Raw genomic sequence first — 24,141 nt, 5'->3', positions numbered from 1 at the left:
AGAACAATTTTGGATAAGGATTACTAATTTTAACTCTCATTTTGGACTTGGCTGATTGAGTACACTGGGCAAATAACGTGACACTATAAATTAATATTTTTGTTCCATATCAGCCTTTAGTCCTTAATCTATCTTTCTATCTTCACCGTTTTGCTTTTAGCTACTGAGAAAACCACATTCCATCGTAATTTGACTTGTGGTATAAATGATGTATTTGTGTAGCAGTATAAAATTTCTTTTTGGCAATATCTCCAAACAAGTCATTGACAAACATCTTGATTTATCTTGATTTATATTCAGTTTTGGTCTATCTTGTAGCGAGTATTTCATGGTCCTAGCATCCACTTTTTATGACATTTTTCAGTACATATCCACGAAAAAAGCATATTCCCAAAATTTCAGTTGATTCCGATATTATGCGTTTGCGAGTTATGCATGATTATGTGTATTACACTGCTCCATAGACAATATGTTGTAATTTCGTTCTGGTGCACCAGAACGAAATTCAAATTTCACGATATCTTTGCTAAACGAATTAATCTACAAGAAATATTTTGTACATACACATTATGTAGCCAGAGGTTTCCAGTGATATAAAAATCTCAACTTTTTTTGAGAAAAGTGGGGGGATGAGGCTGTGGATCACGAAATGCCGCTTTTAACAGCAAGTTAAAAAATTAAAAGCACCCAAGTTCATTTCAAATGACCTGCATTATTGATACATTTATCCATCCTTCTAAAATTAGTCACATGACATGTGTCCCTTGTTTGCCCCCTTCACCCCTATCTCACCATTTTTTACACCTTATTATTTGTTCATCTCTATGTGATGCTCTCATCCCTACAGGGACTTAACAACCACATCATCCATTCAGAGTTGCCAAACCCACAATTTTGTACCCCAATTGGGCGACGTATGAAGATCCTCCTACTGCGGACAATTTCCTGTCCCATAGAAACCAATGGTTAACATAGTTAAGAAAAAAATAGTGCGACCTTTATGACATTGGCTCTCACAACCTTTGGTAGTATCCTGTCCTATAGAACTAACAGTTAAGAGACTGAATTTTCAATAATTTTAGCCGCGATTTGGGCTAATAAATGGTAGCAACCCTGCTTCCATTGCTCCACAAGGGTGCATACATAAATTTGCTCATTGATGCCAAAAGTATGAAATCTAATTTTGGATCTAGTTAGATCCTGCTGGTATGCCAATTGACAGCAATTGAATAATGGAGTGACTGAGTGATGACTGACTACAATCCACAAATTATCACAAATTGTTGCCTTACTAAAAATACAGCCAAAGACTCATAGCCAATTTAAACTTGTAGACTTTTACCATCAAGGGAGTATTTCTTGGTAAAAGTTCGAGTTGTTACATGTTTGTGTATATAGAATGTTGATTTACAAATAATCCTAGATTGCTCATCAATACCAGGATCAATACATACACTTTTTTGATAACTAAAACTTGTCTTCTCATAATTTTGGAGCCATTTTTATCGTCAGCAACTATTCTTAATTTGGCTAAAAGTAACACAGTCATTTTGACAATGGAGTTTCAAATTACAGGTTCATCATAATGTGTAAATGCTCCAACATACATGTTGTATGGACATTGATTGCCATAATGTTTAGTTCCCTGCATGTGTAATGTAGTATATTTTAATGCAAAACCATCAAAAACTTGTTCCAATCCAGTGCAAATATGAAACATCTGCATCTTCTTTTTTAAAGACAGTTCTTGTTTTGTATTGCAAGAATCTCTCCTAGCTCCCAAATCTCCTCAAATTCCATAATGATAAAATTGGATGATTTATGCCCAATATTCTATTGGCCTATGAGTTTACAAATATTTTATGGCCTCAACTATATCTCGTCCAAGTTTTAAAACTCATAGCTCGACCAATAAATACATTGTATATGAAACTTAAGTAGGGCCTACCCCCGTCTCCGGGCCCCGTCTCCCCCGAATTTTCTTTACATATATTCATTTGAGTTGTATGTTATCAAGAATACATGGAATATATCTCTTTTGTTATGTATGGAACTGAATAGGATATTATTTTACTTTTCAGTTCTGTTTTATCAAAACAATTACGCTACATCCTCTACCTGACAGATGGATGTTACCGTTAGACAATAATTTTCTACTACTATCTATGAAGTAACAGACACCAACGCAAAATTCATTGTATTTTCAATCAAAAGAGTTGCCCACACAGAACCGTTTCCTTTGTTCAATGTACATCTATTGTCTGTTGAAATGAAAGGGTGTAGACAATGATTTGTACTTTCACTAAAATAACACATTCGAAATACATTTTAGCAGTTAGCACAGATCCTATTCTAGGATCTGTGACAATTTTAAGAAACATTTGGTTTTTATGGACAGTCCGATGTCTTACATCTGGACCTCTTTTATATGGATCTTTATATGGATCTTTTTGTTATCCGGCTATCAGATCTTCATAGGAAAACATGTTTTTAATGTTTTTAAATGCTCTGAACATTTAAATTGACATATCATTAATTATGCTGTGTTGCATAAAGTACTCTCAAATAAACATGTCTTTTGTTTTCCTAAATTGAGCACTTTGGACATTCAATGCAGAATTACACTTAGGCTAATTCAGTTATCCGGATTTTGCACTTATTCAACCCATGCTTGGTCTATCTGGCTGGATAAGAGGTTGGACTGTAATAGTTTGAATATTTATTTTTGATTCAGAAGACATTTATTGAATTACTACAATTACATCTTCAATTATTTGGGTCTTCAGTTTCAAATGAGAAATTTTATGAGTATAAACACGGGATATTGGATTCCAATATCTGTGGTATAAATGAGTTCACATTAAATGAACTTGGATATAGCACACAAGTAGGTTAAAGTACTAAATTTCAGAAAGCAGTATTGCCAAATGAAAGTTTTGTCATGCACGCAAACCGCAAATGTCTGATGCAGTGGCACTGTCAAATTACTGTACTATTTATATTTAATACTGTAAACATAGTACCGTTTTTAGTAGCAGAATCAATTTTTTGTGTTGCAGAAATTTAAAATATTTTGCCTGTTTTTGTTTTGTTTTGTTGTTTATTTTATTTTTCTTTAATTTAATTATGCTTATTCAAGATTTCTACATCGACTTGAAAACACACACAAAATTTCACACATTTATTTCACGCAATGTTGAAAGTTTAAAATACAAAAATTTATGTGGCGCAAAAGTTTAATATACTGTAAAAGTGGTTATTTTCGATAGGGTTTTATTTTCGCGAATTTCATGCGAACGGACGACGATAACGCTGAAAATAACAACACGCAAAAATATACATTTTATATGGAGTGACATTTATATATTTGACAACAATCCGCGAAATTAACAACTCGCGCAATTTCCAAAAACTTCAAAATCGCGAAAATAACCACTTTTACAGTAGTAATAGACCCACTGAAGTATTTCCTCTTTCAGTGACATCAGTGGTAGAAATGCTCATGGTACTGAATCAGAATAGACCCGCTGAGTATTTCCTCTTTCAATGACATCAGTGGTAGAAATGCTCATGGTACTGAATCAGAATAGACCCACTGAGTATTTCCTCTTTCAGTGACATCAGTGGTAGAAATGCTCATGGTACTGAATCAGAATAGACCCACTGAGTATTTCCTCTTTCAATGACATCAGTGGTAGACATGCTCATGGTACTGAATCAGAATAGACCACTGAGCATATGCCCTGTCAATGACATCAGTGGTAGACATGCTCATGGTACTGAATCAGAATAGACCCACTGAGTATTTCCTCTTTCAATGACATCAGTGGTAGAAATGCTCATGGTACTGAATCAGAATAGACCCGCTGAGTATTTCCTCTTTCAATGACATCAGTGGTAGAAATGCTCATGGTACTGAATCAGAATAGACCCACTGAGTATTTCCTCTTTCAGTGACATCAGTGGTAGAAATGCTCATGGTACTGAATCAGAATAGACCCACTGAGTATTTCCTCTTTCAATGACATCAGTGGTAGACATGCTCATGGTACTGAATCAGAATAGACCCGCTGAGTATTTCCTCTTTCAATGACATCAGTGGTAGACATGCTCATGGTACTGAATCAGAATAGACCCACTGAGTATTTCCTCTTTCAATGACATCAGTGGTAGAAATGCTCATGGTACTGAATCAGAATAGACCCACTGAGTATTTCCTCTTTCAATGACATCAGTGGTAGAAATGCTCATGGTACTGAATCAGAATAGACCCACTGAGTATTTCCTCTTTCAATGACATCAGTGGTAGAAATGCTCATGGTACTGAATCAGAATAGACCCGCTGAGTATTTCCTCTTTCAGTGACATCAGTGGTAGAAATGCTCATGGTACTGAATCAGAATAGACCCACTGAGTATTTCCTCTTTCAATGACATCAGTGGTAGAAATGCTCATGGTACTGAATCAGAATAGACCCGCTGAGTATTTCCTCTTTCAGTGACATCAGTGGTAGAAATGCTCATGGTACTGAATCAGAATAGACCCACTGAGTATTTCCTCTTTCAATGACATCAGTGGTAGAAATGCTCATGGTACTGAATCAGAATAGACCCGCTGAGTATTTCCTCTTTCAATGACATCAGTGGTAGAAATGCTCATGGTACTGAATCAGAATAGACCCACTGAGTATTTCCTCTTTCAGTGACATCAGTGGTAGAAATGCTCATGGTACTGAATCAGAATAGACCCACTGAGTATTTCCTCTTTCAATGACATCAGTGGTAGAAATGCTCATGGTACTGAATCAGAATAGACCCGCTGAGTATTTCCTCTTTCAATGACATCAGTGGTAGAAATGCTCATGGTACTGAATCAGAATAGACCCGCTGAAGTATTTCCTCTTTCAATGACATCAGTGGTAGAAATGCTCATGGTACTGAATCAGAATAGACCCACTGAAGTATTTCCTCTTTCAGTGACATCAGTGGTAGAAATGCTCATGGTACTGAATCAGAATAGACCCACTGAGTATTTCCTCTTTCAATGACATCAGTGGTAGAAATGCTCATGGTACTGAATCAGAATAGACCCACTGAGTATTTCCTCTTTCAGTGACATCAGTGGTAGAAATGCTCATGGTACTGAATCAGAATAGACCCACTGCGTATTTCCTCTTTCAATGACATCAGTGGTAGAAATGCTCATGGTACTGAATCAGAATAGACCCACTGAGTATTTCCTCTTTCAGTGACATCAGTGGTAGAAATGCTCATGGTACTGAATCAGAATAGACCCACTGAGTATTTCCTTTTTCAATGACATCAGTGGTAGAAATGCTCATGGTACTGAATCAGAATAGACCCACTGAGTATTTCCTCTTTCAATGACATCAGTGGTAGAAATGCTCATGGTACTGAATCAGAATAGACCCACTAAGTATTTCCTCTTTCAGTGACATCAGTGGTAGAAATGTTCATGGTACTGAATCAGAATAGACCCACTGAGTATTTCCTCTTTCAATGACATCAGTGGTAGAAATGCTCATGGTACTGAATCAGAATAGACCCGCTGAGTATTTCCTCTCAGTGACATCAGTGGTAGAAATGCTCATGGTACTGAATCAGAATAGACCCACTGAGTATTTCCTCTTTCAATGACATCAGTGGTAGAAATGCTCATGGTACTGAATCAGAATAGACCCACTAAGTATTTCCTCTTTCAGTGACATCAGTGGTAGAAATGCTCATGGTACTGAATCAGAATAGACCCACTGAGTATTTCCTCTTTCAATGACATCAGTGGTAGAAATGTTCATGGTACTGAATCAGAATAGACCCACTGAGTATTTCCTCTTTCAATGACATCAGTGGTAGAAATGCTCATGGTACTGAATCAGAATAGACCCACTGAGTATTTCCTCTTTCAATGACATCAGTGGTAGACATGCTCATGGTACTGAATCAGAATAGACCCACTGAGTATTTCCTCTTTCAATGACATCAGTGGTAGAAATGCTCATGGTACTGAATCAGAATAGACCCACTGAGTATTTCCTCTTTCAATGACATCAGTGGTAGACATGCTCATGGTACTGAATCAGAATAGACCCGCTGAGTATTTCCTCTTTCATGACATCAGTGGTAGAAATGCTCATGGTACTGAATCAGAATAGACCCGCTGAGTATTTCCTCTTTCAATGACATCAGTGGTAGACATGCTCATGGTACTGAATCAGAATAGACCCACTGAGTATTTCCTCTTTCATTGACATCAGTGGTAGAAATGCTCATGGTACTGAATCAGAATAGACCCGCTGAGTATTTCCTCTTTCAATGACATCAGTGGTAGAAATGCTCATGGTACTGAATCAGAATAGACCCACTGAGTATTTCCTCTTTCATTGACATCAGTGGTAGAAATGCTCATGGTACTGAATCAGAATAGACCCACTGAGTATTTCCTCTTTCAATGACATCAGTGGTAGAAATGCTCATGGTACTGAATCAGAATAGACCCACTGAGTATTTCCTCTTTCATGACATCAGTGGTAGAAATGCTCATGGTACTGAATCAGAATAGACCCACTGAGTATTTCCTCTTTCAGTGACATCAGTGGTAGAAATGCTCATGGTACTGAATCAGAATAGACCCACTGAGTATTTCCTCTTTCAATGACATCAGTGGTATAAATGCTCATGGTACTGAATCAGAATAGACCCACTGAGTATTTCCTCTTTCAGTGACATCAGTGGTAGAAATGCTCATGGTACTGAATCAGAATAGACCCACTGAGTATTTCCTCTTTCAATGACATCAGTGGTAGAAATGCTCATGGTACTGAATCAGAATAGACCCACTGAAGTATTTCCTCTTTCAGTGACATCAGTGGTAGAAATGCTCATGGTACTGAATCAGAATAGACCCACTGAGTATTTCCTCTTTTAGTGACATCAGTGGTAGAAATGTTCATGGTACTGAATCAGAATAGACCCACTGAGTATTTCCTCTATTTTGTTAGTTTTTAGTGACATCAGTGGTAGAAATGACAGTTGTACTTAACTTACCTGGAAAATTACATGATTAATATTAACTAGGTGATTCATTCCTAGGCTTGAAGTGCAAAAAGTTTTGCCAAAAGTTATAAAATATATAATGGAAAGTAGACAGACCTTTTTTGCATGTATGGCCTATAATTGATTGTTTTGGTTTGGGGGACAAAATGTCAATTTATTAATTAAAATTTGCACAAGTTGTTTACAGTTGTTTGACAATGGGTAAATTTGCTTTGTAAAATCATTATTGAAACTTTCACTTGAAGTGACGCAGCTATTCAAGATTATTTGTCAAAAAGCAAGAATAATCGAGTTGGTTGTGTACAGCTAAATATTTGATCAACGTGTTTCTGAGAAAACGTCAATTGTGAAAGTTTGGCTTAATTCTTAGTTGTCCACTTCAGTTTTAAGTAGTGTCTAAGTTAAAGGCCCATTTATTTATTTTTTATTTTATTTATAACATTCGGCCGAAGCCAGGCTAATCCCAATAGTGCTCAGAGGCTACTAAATTTAAGGGACGCCATCCGGATATAACGGGACAGGGATATGGGAAGAGGTCCGATTTTAGATGCAGGAGGAAAACCGGAGCACCGGAGAAAAACCTCAGGAGGACGAGCATGGATCGGCAACCAAACTCACATGTGGCGCCATGGGAATTGAACCCAGGCCACAGTGGTGAGAAGCGAGTGAGAAGACCACTACACTAACCCGCCCGCCCATTTAGTGATCCCAGCACAAGTGTAAAAGTATTAAAATTGTTTAAGAATTGTGAAGGATAGGCCTAAGTCATTCAAATTCTATTTTTGAAATGAAACATTTGTTAAAGAAAACAGCAGTATTGATGAAGTTGAAGCCCCATTCAAATACATGTAGCTGTCAGTATATAAATTACAGATTTAATGTAAATGCCTTATTTTGTCTTAAATACATGGCTTTCACCTGCGCCTGTGTACATGGTATAAGCAGGCTATGTTAGCACATCTATGACATTGACAAAGGTACTAAAATCTGAATTTTGATCATTTTACTGATCATCCGCATGAGCAAATCACTGAATGGGCCTTGTTATTAAAGTTGATTTCACTTTACATAGAATTTTAAAAAAGGTGACCTTTGAATAAAATTAAGTTCAAAGTTTGTGTGATCAATAATATCATATAACCATGCCAACAGATTTGGGGTGCGGTAATTGTTCCGTAACAGATGGTTGGTTTTAAGCATTGTTGGTTGTCAGTCTATGTGGCTGTCATTAATAAACTAGACACCTACACATTCTGTATCGCAAATATGAAAACTAACAGGATTCTATGGAGTTTTATGGCCTAATTTTCAACATTGCATGTTCAATTTGGAGCTGTTTATGGAATATGGCGCTTTTCTTGAGCCAGTATGTGTCGCGGGGTCTGTCGTATGTTTCAAATCTATTGAAATGTTCGTGGTATTTTGCGCCTAAATCGGCATCGAATAAAGGTAACAGGTTTTTTTTGTGACACAAGTGCTATTACTGCACTGGAGTTGTTAAATACTACTTTCAATTTTGTTTTCACTGTTTATATATTATTCACCAAAAGAAAAGCAATTTCTTAAGGTTAGCCGAGAGTTTTTTTCATGCGCTTGATTTCAGAGGGGCGTAAGTTCATAACAGAAACAGCCATGCAGAAAATGAACAAGCGTACTGGGACGTAGGCCTACTTTACAATAGAATATTGATCCACGGTCAAGACATGAAACTTGGCTTAGCTCGTGCCCGAGCTCGTGAGTCGGGGCGGGCGGGGTGTCATGAGGGGGCGGCATGCGGGTCGGATGCCGAGGAGGGCACAAGCCGCTTTCGCAATTTTCATAAGGATTTTATAAATTTTAAATATAACATCAACAACAGTATCAAAAAGCAATTATTTGCAAATCGAATTTGGGAAGAATATTCAAAAAGACAGACTTAGCAGGCCTACAAATTTCTGAATTATATAAAGTGAAAAACAATCAAACACGATTCACTGCAGTCAGCGAATCAATCAAATAAAACTAAAAAGAAAGGAGCAAGAAAGAATAAAGAAATAGTGAAAAGAGAAAGAAAGAGAGAGAGAGAAAGAAAAGAACCACAAAGAAAGGAAGAAAGAGAGAAAGAAATTTAAAAAAAATGAAAAAAGAAAAGAGAAAGAAAAGAGGAAAGAAAGAAAGTAAAAATGAGAAAAGAGAAAAAAGGAAAGAAAATTCAGCCACACGGGACTCGAACCCACAAAAATTGTTCATAACAGATTCCCAGTCCAACGCCTCTATCCACTCGACCATACATCAGCTTACGAAAGCGGATATGTAACTATTGATGCAATTACTTCATGATTACAATCGCGTCCGCACAATGGCTCTTAGAATAACCACGCATGTCGGCGCTGAAATTTTGAACGAACTGATGGAGGAAAAACCTCGTTTTTTGCAATACTAGCTTCAATTTGGAGTGAAAATCAAATGGGATAGCAATTGGCAGAATGTTGGGGCATAATGTAGGTATTCAGATGTCTAAATGAACGCCGCGTTATCAAGATATCGATAATTTCACAAAACAGTTTTTTCTCTGACAAGATTCTCGAAAATGTTCCCCAAAAGCGGGCTTTTTAAATTTAATCGGTACTGTATTTGGTTCTTCCCCATGGCAACATTATTTCTTTAATCGATTTGTAGTACAATAAAAAAAAGGAGAAAACAATCACTCGGCGTGGTTTTATACGGAGCGAACATTTGAAAAAAACTGCATGGAACGTGTTTTTGATCTTGTGACCATGGTGCGTAAAAATGATTTAAACGAAGGATTTTCAAACGGATTCTAAATTTTTTTATAAACACACAAAAATAATGTAAAGATACATCCATGCACCAACATTTGACTCACTGCGATATTTGATTGCTGAGAAAACGCGGTTTTAGAGAACAACTTTATACGCCTTTTATAATGCTTTTTATACGTTTCTTAGTGTAACCTTAAAGACACAAAATCTAAATTACAAAATATAGTGATAGATGAGATGGATAATTTTGTTGTGTGTACTTTGACACCTCATTCAGCACGATGTAGTTTTTTCCCACTAAGCTATATACATTTGAATGACAAAGGGTAGCGTTTCAGAAGTGACCAATTTGAATATTTCCTACTCCAAGGTGATTTCTGCTGCATATTGTTACGGACTCATACAGCCCGTCAATAGATTTTGATCAGTTTTGAAAAGCTCCCTTTTTTATTCAAATTGCTATAAGTTGGTGAAATAAAGTCATCATGCCCTGAATGAGGTATCAAATTATGCATCAAAATTCTCCATCTATCAACCACTTTTATTTTGTAATTTAGTTTTAGTGTCTTTAAGAAATGGCTTTTGTTTCAAGTGTTCGGATACTTTTTGTACACAATATAACATAAGTTAACGTCTGAATTACGATATAATTATTGCATTTGATTTTGTCTTTTCAGAATCAGCTTTTCCCATTGACATTGCATCTGTGGAAAAAGACCATGACTTCTTAGACCAGGATTTACTGGAGTCTGTATCAAGGTAAGCCGCTTGTAGGTTTCCTGCACAAAAACATGAACATCAAGAAATTTTGTGTTTGAATATTTTGATATATTAAATGAAAATTTACTTTAAAGTGACACCAAATTTATTTTGTACCATTTTCCCCTGACAAAATTAGGTTTCTGCAAAAAGACAATCTGTAATTCTCAAAAATAAGTTCCTGCAAAATGAAGTTGTTTTCAGTAATTTAAGTTGCATAGAAATGTCAATTTTGTGAGTTGATAATAAATCAACTCATTGTGTTTTCAACTGAAAAACTATTAAAGAGTCAATGCAGCCCTGAAAAAATTATTAGCGCCATCCTTGTTTCAAATTTCATATATGATGTCAATTTGCGATTGACTTGTGATAAACAATTAGGTTTCTGCAAAAAAAAAACTGGGAACATCTGTGATTCGCAAAAAAGAAGTTCATGCCAAATGAAGTTGTTTCACAGTAATCAAATTTCATATATGGTGTCAATTTGTGATTGCTAATAAATCAACTTATTGTTTTTTCAACCGAAAAACTATTAGCGCCATCCTTGTTTCCCTGAACAAAATATCACACCTGAAGTTTTTCTATTATTCATATTATCCATCATCTATTTATCAAATGGGTCAGGCTTCAACTCGTAAATAATATGCGGGGATCCACTTCAGGGTATGAAAAATATTAAGTTAAGTTGAGAAAAACCTCTTAAACCCATCTCTGTGGGTTGTCCTCCGATTTCTCCTTAGAATCGGGAGTTGTTTTACAGTTTTCTTGTAGCATCATTATGGTATTATGTTCTCGTTAATTGTTAATATCCTTGGCCTCTTGTTGATCTTTTTAGTCATACGGTAAAATAAGATGAAGATTTATCTTTTATCATGGAGTACATAATGTGTACAGAATTCACAATTGTGGGGGCGGGAGAAGATCTAATCGAGAACTCCTCTGATGTGCCTCTGAGTCTGAAAGTGGGGCCCATAATTATTATACCAATTTAATTTAATTGTCAAACTTGGGACCCAGATTTTGGGCCAAATTTGAAAAATTTCGACTCAAAGATTTACAAAAATTGGGTCAATTTTCCAACAAATTTGAAGGGAAAAAATTGAAAATGATCTATTTTTAATTATACCAAATTTTACACAAAAAGGTGCCATCCTTTTCGTGTACAATTTAGTCCACTAGACAGCCAGATATGAGACCAGTGGCTTCCTGCATGTACTATAATATAATTGCATGTAAAATTACATTACTGTGCACATCTTTATTTTGTTATTTTCATTCTCTACTATTTCTTTTAAATTTATAATTTATGTTTTGTCATTGAGATGACCTTTTAAACTTGAACCTTCCCATACTAGAATACACAAGGGTACACATACTTCCCCCTCCTCCCTATTTGGCTCTGTATGAGTCAAAACATGGATTCACACCGGTAAAGCGGTAAATATTTGCCTAGCAACACGCCTGCAGTCCTGGGAGGTGCATGGCTAGGTGCTTCTTTTCACCTAATTTGCCATAGAACTCACACAGACACAGTTCCTGGGATACATGGATCCCGGGCTTCTCAACCGGAAGTTTTCTCTCCAGGATTTGTGGTTTGTACCAAAATTTCTTCCCGCAATGCGATAGGCATATAATTTGCATATTGGATAACAATAGCCTGTATAGCTCGGAATAGGTTAATCCATATCCTTATGTAATAGGCATATTGTTATTATTGTATTGTGCGAAGGAATTTCGGTCAAATTTGACTTCCCCCGGAAGGACCTGAGACAAGACTCAGGGAAGGACAAACCTAGGATGAATGCATGTATTGTGATGCCCCCAAAGCAGCCATCAACAAGCCAACCAGGAGAAGGTTGCACTGTAAATATAAATCGACACAAGTCTGACAAATTAAATAATTTGCCATATAATATAATGGAATTGTCATTCCAGAAATCATCTGTAATGCTGAAAACTTATTGTAATGCTGAAAGAAGAATTTAGCATTTCAAATCCATTTTCAGCACACTATTCAGACCTGCCAACTGTCCCTCATTTTGAGGGACTGTCCCTTATTTGGGGTTTTCCAAAGTGAAAATGAGGGACAGTCCTGCTTTCTGAAAATTTCAGTGATGGCAAATTTAAATGTAAGAACAGCAGAAAATGATGCAAATTCACTTTATAATTTTGCTATAGCATTCTCTTTAGTCTATTTTAATAAATTAAGACCTGCAAAACCTTCCCTGAATCTGAAAGTATTCCACACCTCAAGTCTTTGAATTTGTCAGTACCTGGTTTGTGTACATGTACAAGGTTTTGGCCTCAATGTCCCTCTTTCTGACTTTGGTAGGTTGGCAGGTCTGACTATTACTAATTTTTCTGATAAATATTCCACTTGTAATGACAAATTGATGAATGGCAAATTAATATTTATCAAAACCAACAAAGTGGAGTTTAGTCTGAGAAGAGTAGAAAGTGGGCCTCATGTATACTTGAAACTAAACCCCGGTATGGTCGTTTCTGTTAGGAAAATGAAAAAAGTTTGTTTTATTTGATGTAGAGGTGTTTTGTTTATTGGAGTGTTAGGTATGTGTGTAGCCAAGCATGCAAATCAAGTATTTAATTATCACAGGATCAAGGTCAAAGGCAACAAAACTATGCAGTCATTTCAGTATCAGGAATGTAGTATGTGTCTAAAAGTAGACATTTTCGCGGTACATTTATTTTCAAAGTTTTCGCATTCTAAGCAGCTACCGCGAAAATAACAACAGGCAAATATTCTTATTGTAGACATGTAAGGAGGATAAGTTTCATTTGAATTGACAATTTAAAAGGGGGTTAAACAGTTCAAAAATTGCAAAATGCAAACAAATTGTCACACAAAATTTTTCACCTTTACAATGGCGGTTCCTTTTATACACTAGTCCTTTTTGACAGGTTTGTGTTTTGTCTCCTCTCATAATTTGACATTATGTGGTATATGTGGCAAGACTACTATGCATTGTGTTGCATGTTTTAATGTGACATAAAACTAAGTTGGAAACAATGTACAGATACAAATGTATCCAGTTGACATCTGTCAAAACAACTTTTATTGCAATTCTGTTGCAGTTATTAATGTCATTTAATGAAAAATGATAAAAACAATATGCCATTGAACTACTGTAACCAAGTATAATTACTAGGAATGTTAAGCTTAGTAATTAAATTTACAGAAAATATAGGCCAACTGGAATACTAGTGATTGAACTTTAAGGGAAGTGTGGATTAAGTGTTCTTAATATTTTTGTAAGTACTGTAACACCTGGAACTGCTTTCTTACATGTAAATGTTGAAAAAGACTTTTGGTTGGTTACACCTCGTTTATATAGAAGCATCATACACATTTTGAGCAGGGGAGTAATGAGCATTTAACATGTTTAAATGATGACATAAAAGCAGCTGGTTTTGAACACTTCCTGTTTTTTCTGTATTTCAGCCAAAATGCATGGTAGCAACATACAGCATGCTACTAGTACTAGTCGACTAAACCGGGCGACTAAACCTTCATAATAATTGTAATATGTTTGGTTTCTTTTTTAATTTCAAAATCTTCTCATTTCAATGTTATTGAAACATGGTACTCCTAAACAGGAATCGCAGCCTAAAAAATGGTCATCCCTTCCCCACCCTACCCCCTAATAAAGTACATTCTCTAGTTTGTGGATAAAGAAACATTAACAAGTTCAGCATATTCTTGATCTTGAACTTTTTTGTAACACACATTTATAAGCTATGTTACTTTTTCAAAGTTGAAGAAAGACCTTTTTTACTCATTTTGGTCATGTGTATATTTCTTGAGAAGCAGCACACTCCAGGGGTGTATACTATTACCCCTACAACAATACAGTATGTTAAATTCATCCAAATGCGAGATACAATCACAGATATAATTTCAACACCCCATCATTAACCACTTGGCAATCATCATTACTATAATTACTTCAATACAAAGTTGTTGAATTTCAATCCAAACCTCATAATTTGTTTGACCCACCATGACCCTACCCAATGCCAATGGCAAATTTGTACAATGCCAATGGCAAATTTGTATGAATGTTTTTTCATGCAGGTCCATTGCTTTACCATATTTTCTTCTTTGATGATGATTTCGGTTAATTGAGGTCCTGCCCCTGTTGATTACACTTCGCCTTGAATGGTAACCTAAACCTAAACTTGAACCTTCTGTCTATCTTTATTACATTTTATACATGTATCACTATAATGGACCACATAGCCTCATCACAATAGCATAGTCCAATAACCTCAATTACATAATCATAGTGCAAAATTTGACCTCAAGTTGCAGAGTATGAGTTTTCGCATCCAAATTTTCAAAGGTCATTCAATGAATGTACAAATGTATTGGGGTTAAGAACTGTGCCCCTGATAGATGAGCATGTTGTGGATCCTAGTGTATGACTACTCCTGGAATTTTTATACAGAAAATTGCAGTCTTTGCTAGTCAGAAATGAGATTCAGTTGATGAACATTCACCTTGAATTAGTAATACACACCTTTAATCTTGAAAGCTGATGTTACCTGCCTGTTCAGTTCAGTTCAGCCTCCCCAAATGGAGAGTTTTACACCTTGACTGTTCTTGTGAACATTTTGCAAGGTGTATATTACAACATCATCATAGTGACATCATATGAAGACTGTTGGTACTTATTTTGGTATCAATGGATAGTGGAGACCCATATCTGTTATCTGAATTGGTAGCAAGACATTCAGTCGCAGATTTATCTGTATAAAATAAATTTTAACCCAAAAATCCTGAATCTTTACAAAATGCAGGGAAATATTTGTATTGTCTGGATGAATAAAATATATCACCAATAATTGAAGACAAAATACCCGGGCAAAGTACATACAGATGAAACTTACGCAGACAGCTGTGCCGACATTCCTGTAGAAAAAACTCATTGAGTGGAAAAATTAAATGAGGTCTTGCACTTTATGCTGTTTGTAATTCCATTAATGTTTCATGTGCTCTGATGATTCTAGAAATCCATCCATGAAAGAGGTTACTCGACCATGATTAAGATTTATACCAATTATTTAATTAAAACGTCTTATAAAAGATTGGTCCAGTGGTTAGGTAACTATTTCTCTCAATTTGGCCAACTGAGGGTTTTAGGGTTATGAATGATAACTATTTTTTTCTGGGAGTGAGAAAAAGTTGTTTGAAAAAATATGCTACAAAAAATAATCAAATTCAAATAATTTAGAATATTTTTTTCTGCCTGCAACCATTCACTCGGTCGGACATCCAGGAACATTGTCCCCTTTGCACAAGCGCGTGCATAGCAACCAGCTCGAAAAAGGGGAACTGCACATGCGCACACTGGTTTAACAAGGCTATTTCCCCTTTGTGACATCAGCCCGACCAAGAGAATAGATTTCGTATTTTTGTGATGACTGAAAAAAAACTAAAAATCTGAAAATGGGTTGATTGTATCTATCTTAGCCAATGTAACAAATCAAAGTCTGAGACTCTTTTTCTTGGCCTTGCCAGATTTCAGCCTAGCTGAAAAGTTTGGCTACTCCTGATATAGGCCTATATGAAATGTCATTTTTCATAACATACATGATTAGAATACAAAACCTGAACTTAATTTGCAAAACTGAATTGAATTTTGCAAAACTGAATTGAATCATGTACTTGTTATGCGCCCAGGTGTGCATTCAATTCAAACACTCAATCAATTGTTTACTAGTCAAAAGTTGAAAGTCTACTTCACGGGATGTTTCCTCTTTGGATCAGTTCAATTTACTCATTCTAATCAATATAACTGTTTTTGTGGAATATTTAAGTGGTATTTAATATTTCATGACTGAAAAACTTGGCAGTTTACTGTTCATTTTGATGTTGATTATTATAAGCACCTTAAAATACATCTCAAGATCCTGCCATTATTCTTTCAAGTATCCTTTGATAGGAATCAATTTTTACCTTGTAATTCCTACATGTAAGTTGTAATTGTTGTTTTAAACCATTTCTTGACCACTTGACAAAAAAGGGCCAGATTTAAGCTGATTTTGACTTCCTATAGAAAGTACATGAAGTGAACTTCCTGTTCACAGCTAAAGAGATGCAGCACTCTTCAGAGAAAGAGCACTAATATACCCCCACCCTCAAGAAGAGATTTGAGTGTTCACTCAATCTTTATTACTGTATTTCTTCGAAAAGTCCCCCCCAGCATTGCATTTTCCAAATGGGGGCGTTTATTAATTTAAAGGTTTTTTAAGCATGATAATTACTGTTAAAATCATTTTTGTCCAAAAATTAGGGCTTATAGTAAAGTATAAATAGAACTCTGATTTTACATTGCTATAGTATATCACAAATAATTCAGCCTTTTCATTAATATTATAATAATTACTAATTTTTCCATGACATTGAGTGATCAATGGGCATTGCACTGTAATTGCACTTATTAAAGGAGTATTTTGTAATCCTCTTTTTATGACATTTTTCAGTAGATATCTACGAAATATGGTTATTCCCAACATTTCAATTGATTCAGATTTTGTGTTAATTTGTGATTTATGAATGATTATGTGTACTATTACACTGCTTCATAGGACACTGTGTTGTAATTTCTTTCTGATTCCCCAGAACAAAAATACAAATTTGAAATTTGACAATATTTTTGCTAAACGAATTAATCTGCAAGAAATTGTTTGTACATTATAAACATTATGTAGCCAGAGGTTTCCAGTGGTATGAATATCTCAACTTTTTTTGGTGAAAAGTAGGGGGATGAGGTTGTGGATCACGAAATGCCCCTTCATAAGTTTGTTTGTTTGAAAAAAAACATGAAAGGTATTTCATCAAAGTACAGTGAAGGTTATGTGTTTTATCATTAGTTAAAACCTTGTACATCCTTATTTGTGTTAGTTCCATTATGTATATATGTTCTTGAAGAGACTATATACTAAATGGTTAATGATGATACACATACTTTGATTCGAAGTTGCTGATTGGACATGCACCAATAACATCATTATAAGTATAGTAATTTGTATGTTTAATCAAAATTATTAGAGAACTTGCGATTTCATATGCCTGTGGATCATATCATACGCATGTGGATCTATTCAAAATCCCATCACATGAGATTGATTTTGAAAAGATACAGACAGGATTTTGAATAGATACATGGACGTATGATACGTACGTTTGAAAATTGCAATCTCTCTATCAATTAATCTATCTTAATTAAAGTCTTTCTTTTCTTCTCTTTAATTTTCTTCTTTTTTTATTTTTATTTATATACCCTTTTTCATCAAATGTCTCCTGTTTCATTAAATTTCCCATGTCTTGTTAATCCAAGTATTCTATTAAGCATAATAAAATATCAATAATTTGGCTCAAAATAATTGCTGGGGTGGATCCAGTAGACAGCCATTTTGCACCAGTCAGACTGGCTTCAAGACAACAGTGTTGCCATTGGTATGAATAGCTAGAAAAGGAGCCCAAACATTGTTTAATTATGGGTGGATCCAGATTATGGTGGAGCACTATTGTAATATCACACTTATTTTTGGGGTATCTGAAGGTTGACGGAAGGTCCTTGTGCTCAGAATTGTTGGACCATTTGGTGACAATGATCTGGGGAAAATGCAAGTCTTTTTGTAACATAACGTTAAAAGTTAACTACCAAACTGAGGCTTTTTTAGTGCAAGATAGTTAACATTACAATATATTCTAACTTTTACTTTGAAAAAATCCACAAAAACACCCCCCCCCCAAATATATATATATATATACATATATAATTAATAACTATATATATAATTAATAACTGTCTTATCACAGGAATTTTTTTGGATAAGATTATGAAATTACCCCAAAACAATTACAAAGTCTGAAAAATCTGAAATAATTACAAAGCCTAAAAAATCTGAAATTGTTTGGAATGCTCATTTTGAAAATAATCCACTTTGGCCAAAAGCCCCCAAACACAAGATCTGGGTCAGATCGCCTGGTTTGTCACCTTACAGTAAAATGTGTAGCCCAATCATGTAAGAAAAGATGGCAACAAGCCTAAAATAAAAGAAGAGACCTTTCTTAGTCCATCACCCTTATTCTCCACTAGTTATGAGACAGGTAAATGCACTAGCCCATTTTAAGGGATTACAGCACAATGGCCACATAGGAAGTGGACATAATAGGCCTATTATTTGTAATGCATAATTGATGAAGAATGCAGTCAATGGTACATTATAGATGTATAGAATTGTAATTGAAAATGGCATTCTGGAAAACACTTGAAAAATTGACCAAAGTCATGGGAAGCATCATATCTAGAAGCAGTATTCAGGGTTGCCATTCCCACAATTTGGTAGCCAAATTGGGTGACTTTTGAAGATAGTTCCAGTGACTTTTGACAATTTCCTGTCCCATAGAAAACAATGGTTAAGAACAAAATTGGGTGACTTTTCAACATGGCTTCCCATCACTTCCATTAGTTTCCTGTCCCATAGAAACCAATGGTTAGGAGAAAAATTGGGTGACTTTTCGATAATTTGACTCATGATTTGGGCTGAAAAATGTTGGCAACATGCAACATTGTTTTTCCAGACAAGTATTCATCTGGAACATTATTACTGTTAGTACCAGGTAATAATTGTTGGTTGAACAGTAAGGAAATGTTATGAAGGGAATTTATTTATTTATTTATTTATTTATTTATTTATTATTTGGATATACTACTGCAAAGGATATTGCATCTCTGTAGCAAGATATATTACAGATGCATCATATGTCTCAGGAGAGTCAACCTTTTCAGGTAAGGAAAACTTTGCTTTTGTAAATGGTGGACGTGAAGTTTGTGATATGCTTAATTCCATTGTGGTTTTCATTTCAGAGAATAGATCCAGTACCTCTGCTTAATTTTATCATTTCCATGATCATGATAATCTACGAGGGGGTATCAAAAAGTTTTAGAAATCGCCCAGAAGTGAAAGAGCTTATGATCAATGAAATTTTGAGAGTGCAATCACTGGTCCTTATGTACATTATGGTCCAAAAATGGTCTCATAAGTATGTTTGCTTTTTTTACAGGTGGCACTAGATGCCAATAACCTGCTGCCCCAGTTACTGCGCATAAACTGCCAGGTTGAGAAAATTGAGGCAAGCAGCGTTATTAAGATCCTGCATTTGAAGGGTTGCAGTGCCTAGAAAATTGATGATGAAATTAAAGTTATCTTCGGTGGTGATTGTGATATGTCACTGTCGCTTTTTGGAAAAGGAATTTTTATTTCATCACAGTTTTTCTGGGCACTGTAACCCTTAAAATGGAACTTTGTGCTGCTGCATGCCACAATTTTCTCCATTTTGCTGGTTATGCGGTTACATAGGCAGGTAGTGACATCTAGCTCCTGTAAAAAAAAAGTAAACATACTTATGAGACCATTTTTGCACCATAGTGTACATAAGGACCAGTGATTGCACTGACAAAATTTCATTGATATAGCTCTTTCCCTTCTGAGCGATTTCTAAAACTTTTGATGCCCCCTCGTATCTTTATAAAGCCTAAAAATAATCTTGAAGCACTTTGTTTGAAGTAAATGCGAGATATAAATCTAAAGCTGAATTTAGAGATCACGTTGGGATAGTTTAGAGATCATGAAGGCAGATGTAAATAAAAAAAAAAAAATACCGCTTGAGCGCCCCTGCTGGCTTCTAGGAATTCTTATTTCAGGCATAGCTTTTGCTTAGTAAAAAAAAGGTACGATATTGGCAATAGATTTGCTTCTGTCTAATAAGCATTTTGAAACAGGTTTTATTTTAAGGGCTGGGGTATGAGCGACCTTGAAGTTCCGGTATCTGGAGAGGGGAAGCAATGAGTTACCCCAAATCACAGCGGCAGGTAGTGACTGGGCCGCCGAGTGCTAATATATATTTATTTTGGAAGGTTCGTGTTTGTTTTAAATTTTGGGGCGTTTTTCCAAAATTTGATATTTTTGGTCATATTTCAAAAGCGACATGCCAAAGACAACTCTTTGGGCACATAGTTTGTTATTGTTATTGCAGTTCTTTTCCACATACCTACGTTAACATTCGATTGGGTGATTTACTAATATTATATATTTTATGACTGCAATTTGGCGTTTTCAATGCGTTTTACACGTATCATGAAATTAACGCAAACATCTAGTCACGCTGCTTTTAGAAATTTTACCTGATCGTCGGCTTTTGCAGGCAACAGAATGCAGATTGGCTCACGATAGATGTCGATTCCTCTATGTGGTTCACTCATTGATAAAATGAGTTTGCATTCCTTGTAACAACACACACATTGCCGTCTGGAAACCGGGTCTGGTACTGATTTTGGGACAGCCAATAGACTTCAGCGCTGTATCAAATCTCATAAAAACCACACGACTGACGACTATGTGTTTATGTTTCCCGCACGAAAGCTTGTGTCTACATCTATTACTATACTTCTTTGGAAACGTTGACCTTTGACCATTCTTTGTATAACGCCTGATATGACATTGATATGTTCGCTTGATTGGGTATGTTATAGCATCCATTTCATTGAGGTGTTAGGACTTGGTCAGTAGATAATACTTGCAGGGATACAATAGTTTAACATGGTGTGTGAGCATGGTGAAAGACTCATTATTGATTAGGCGCGACATATTAAAGGCACAGGTCCTTTGCGTGTATAGCAGAAAATTATAATAGAATGTGTGAATAGAATGTTTGGAATTTTGCAACTAAAATACTAACTGCATTCTGCATTATGTATTTATTTATTTATTTAGGCCTATGCCTATTTATTTATTTACTGACTTATTTATTTATTTTATTTATTTGGTATATTAGTTAGTAGGCCTAGTTAGTAATATTCCATGATAGGCCTACGTCGGTTTATTATTGATTGTTGGTAACTTGACAACTTGATTGATTGATCGATTGATAGTCATTTCACATTATATTCCTAGTTTATAGGCCAATTTGAATAACATCGTACATTAGATAAATAGACCTATCAGTATTGATTTATTCTATTCAGCAATATCAAGGATTACTATCAAACTTCTCATAGCTGATTGTAAGTTGGCTCAGTGGTAACGCAGTAGGTTTTACAACACCGAGGTCCCGGGTTCGATTCCCACCTTTTTGCAAGGCTGAGAAAAAATGAAATTTCTGGACTGCAAACTTATTTGGCGCGCGATCTGAGCTGGTCCTTTTCTGGTGGCTGTGTCTGTTACAGGCACACTCCCTCTGCATCCAAACCAGGTTCACGCTCATTACACCTCCCTTAATCAACGCCTCAAAACCATCACATAAATATATTTTCTCCTGAATAATTAGGCAATTTTGTATTGTAAAAAGAAAACCAATGAATAATAAATTTAACCAAAAGTCGCCAATGGTCAACAAAAGGGCAATTTCATCACAACATCATGGGACTTTTTCTGTTGAAGATCTGAGTCACACATCAAAAATTCAAGGTTGAATTTGTTGTGCAAAGATCAGTTTAAACTTTCAGAAATGAAAAAAGTTACCCATTTTACTCATGTGTGACTTCTAACAAAAGGCGCTGGTTCCCGTAGTATTCCTCATTCAAACAAATTCTATGCACGACCTCGGAGTTACCTGCATGACTTTGGCGGGCTATTTTGAAACAGTGATGGTTGCACATGCAGGTACTTCTTTTGAAAGTCCTAAACAAGGTATAGCAGTCGCTGATAGGATATGCACCTTATTCGCCAGCGAATTTACGTAATGTTACTATGTCAACAGGATCACGCACTTGAGTAATGTACCACGATCGAAACAATCACCACAGAAAGTATATGGCACTCAAAGGCATATCCAAATACACAAGTAGCGTGATCCGGTAACCTAGAGAATTACATAACCACTTTGATGCTGAATAGAACATGGATAACCTCTGTGTAAAAAAAGGCCTTCCTCCTCCTCTTTTGAGAAAATGCAGATGATCAACTGGTATTTTTTTTACTTGGCCTAATCTTTGGCTGAGTGCCGGGTATTGCAATCTCTCCTATCTAAGGCCCCATTTCACAGAGCCTTACAACTGATTTGCTACATGTAATCCGCTATTAATAATCCTAAGATTGATCCTCAATCTATGTGAAACAGGCCCCTGGACCTCCTTATCCACTGTTCGGCTGTGTGATTTTCTTAGGAAAGCATGGTTTTTTAAACATTAAAAAAGAATTAAAATGCTTTGACACCCCCAAATGATGCTCTCTGAAGCATTTAGAAGGACACAGCTTATGATCTATACTGCATACAACATTAAAATACTAATCTTTCAATGTTTTTATCCCATATTGAGTAATATTTTGATGTCCAAATTTTACTTGGGACAGTCATATTCATACTGCACTTATCTGGCCAATACTAATTGGTCCATGCATTCAGATTAGACTTCAGTTTATTGATTGAAAATGCATCATGTTTTTTAACGCTTATGTGTTGGTGCTACCGTCAGAATCGTGTCAAAAAATAGGCTCCCTACATTGCTCTTTTTATTTATATGATTTTTGTCAATTGATTATTTGCTGTTACTGATTAGGCCAAAAAAAAATTGTTTGTTTGTCCATAGAGGCTTATGAAAAAGTTGGGTCGGTAGGTCAGATTTTTTTTTTTTTTTCTTAATTTGAAGACTGGTAAATAAGTCAAAACACACAGCACTTTACTGGTTTAACTCTTGAGATGGTTCTGCATATTATACTGTTCATTTTCTTTACATTTTCTTTCTTTAAGTTGATACTAACCACTGTTTTATACGATGTCCCATCGATGCCAAAAAAAAAATTCCAAAAAAAAAAAAAAAAAATTCCAAAAAAAAAAGAAAAAAAAAGACACGGTCGGGACCAGGGTACACGGTCGGTCGGACGTGGGACAAACAAACAATTTTTTTTTTTGGCCTTATTGTTTCTGCTGTTGTATGTGGTTCATTCAGGACTCTCAGTTCTACGTCAAGAAGTAGTTTGTAGCAAGTAATGTAAGGATAAGCAGGGTTGCCAAAACATTTCAGCCGGAATCGCGGGTCAAATAATCAAAAAGTCGCCCAATTTTTCTCTTTACCATTGGTTTCTATGGAGCAGAAAACTATCGGAAGTTGCGGGAGCCAATTTTGAAAAGTCGTCCAATTTTTTATTTAACCATTTGTTTCTATGGGACAGGAAATTGTCAAAAGTCACTGGGAAAATCTTCAAAAGTCGCCCTACCAAATCGCGGGTTTGGCAACCCTAAGGATAAGATGATATTGATGTGTCATTGATGATGATGATATTCATCTTCACCCTCCTCCTCCTCCTCTACCATTCCATACTCTTTGACACTTGGTAAGTTGTCCTGTTTCTCTTTACCCTATCCATATTGAATACATGCAGATTACAATGTTGTCATCATTGTAACAGGAACCACAGTTGAAAGCTTTTGAGGAAAAATGAAGTTTAAATTTTTGGAGCAGCCTAATTTCTTTCAGAGTTGTAATTATTTCGCACATGCCAATGCACATGCCAATTTC

The 24,141-nt window shown here is 35.7% G+C and overlaps 1 protein-coding gene across 1 annotated transcript in view; it reads left to right on the top strand.

The window, feature by feature from the left end:
• LOC140160517 (rho GTPase-activating protein 7-like) overlaps positions 1–24,141 on the top strand; it is a 176,099-nt gene that overhangs the window by 53,797 nt on the left and 98,161 nt on the right. Inside the window, exon 3 of the mRNA XM_072183753.1 lies at positions 10,513–10,594. Within this exon, the coding sequence (XP_072039854.1) occupies positions 10,513–10,594 (82 nt within the window). The remainder of the gene's footprint in view (positions 1–10,512; positions 10,595–24,141) is intronic.

The sequence above is a fragment of the Amphiura filiformis genome, chromosome 9 (assembly GCF_039555335.1).
Source record: "Amphiura filiformis chromosome 9, Afil_fr2py, whole genome shotgun sequence".
Taxonomy (NCBI): Eukaryota; Metazoa; Echinodermata; class Ophiuroidea; order Amphilepidida; family Amphiuridae; genus Amphiura; species Amphiura filiformis.
Note: the sequence above shows the minus strand (reverse complement) of the source record. Positions and strands in the feature narration are given on the sequence as shown.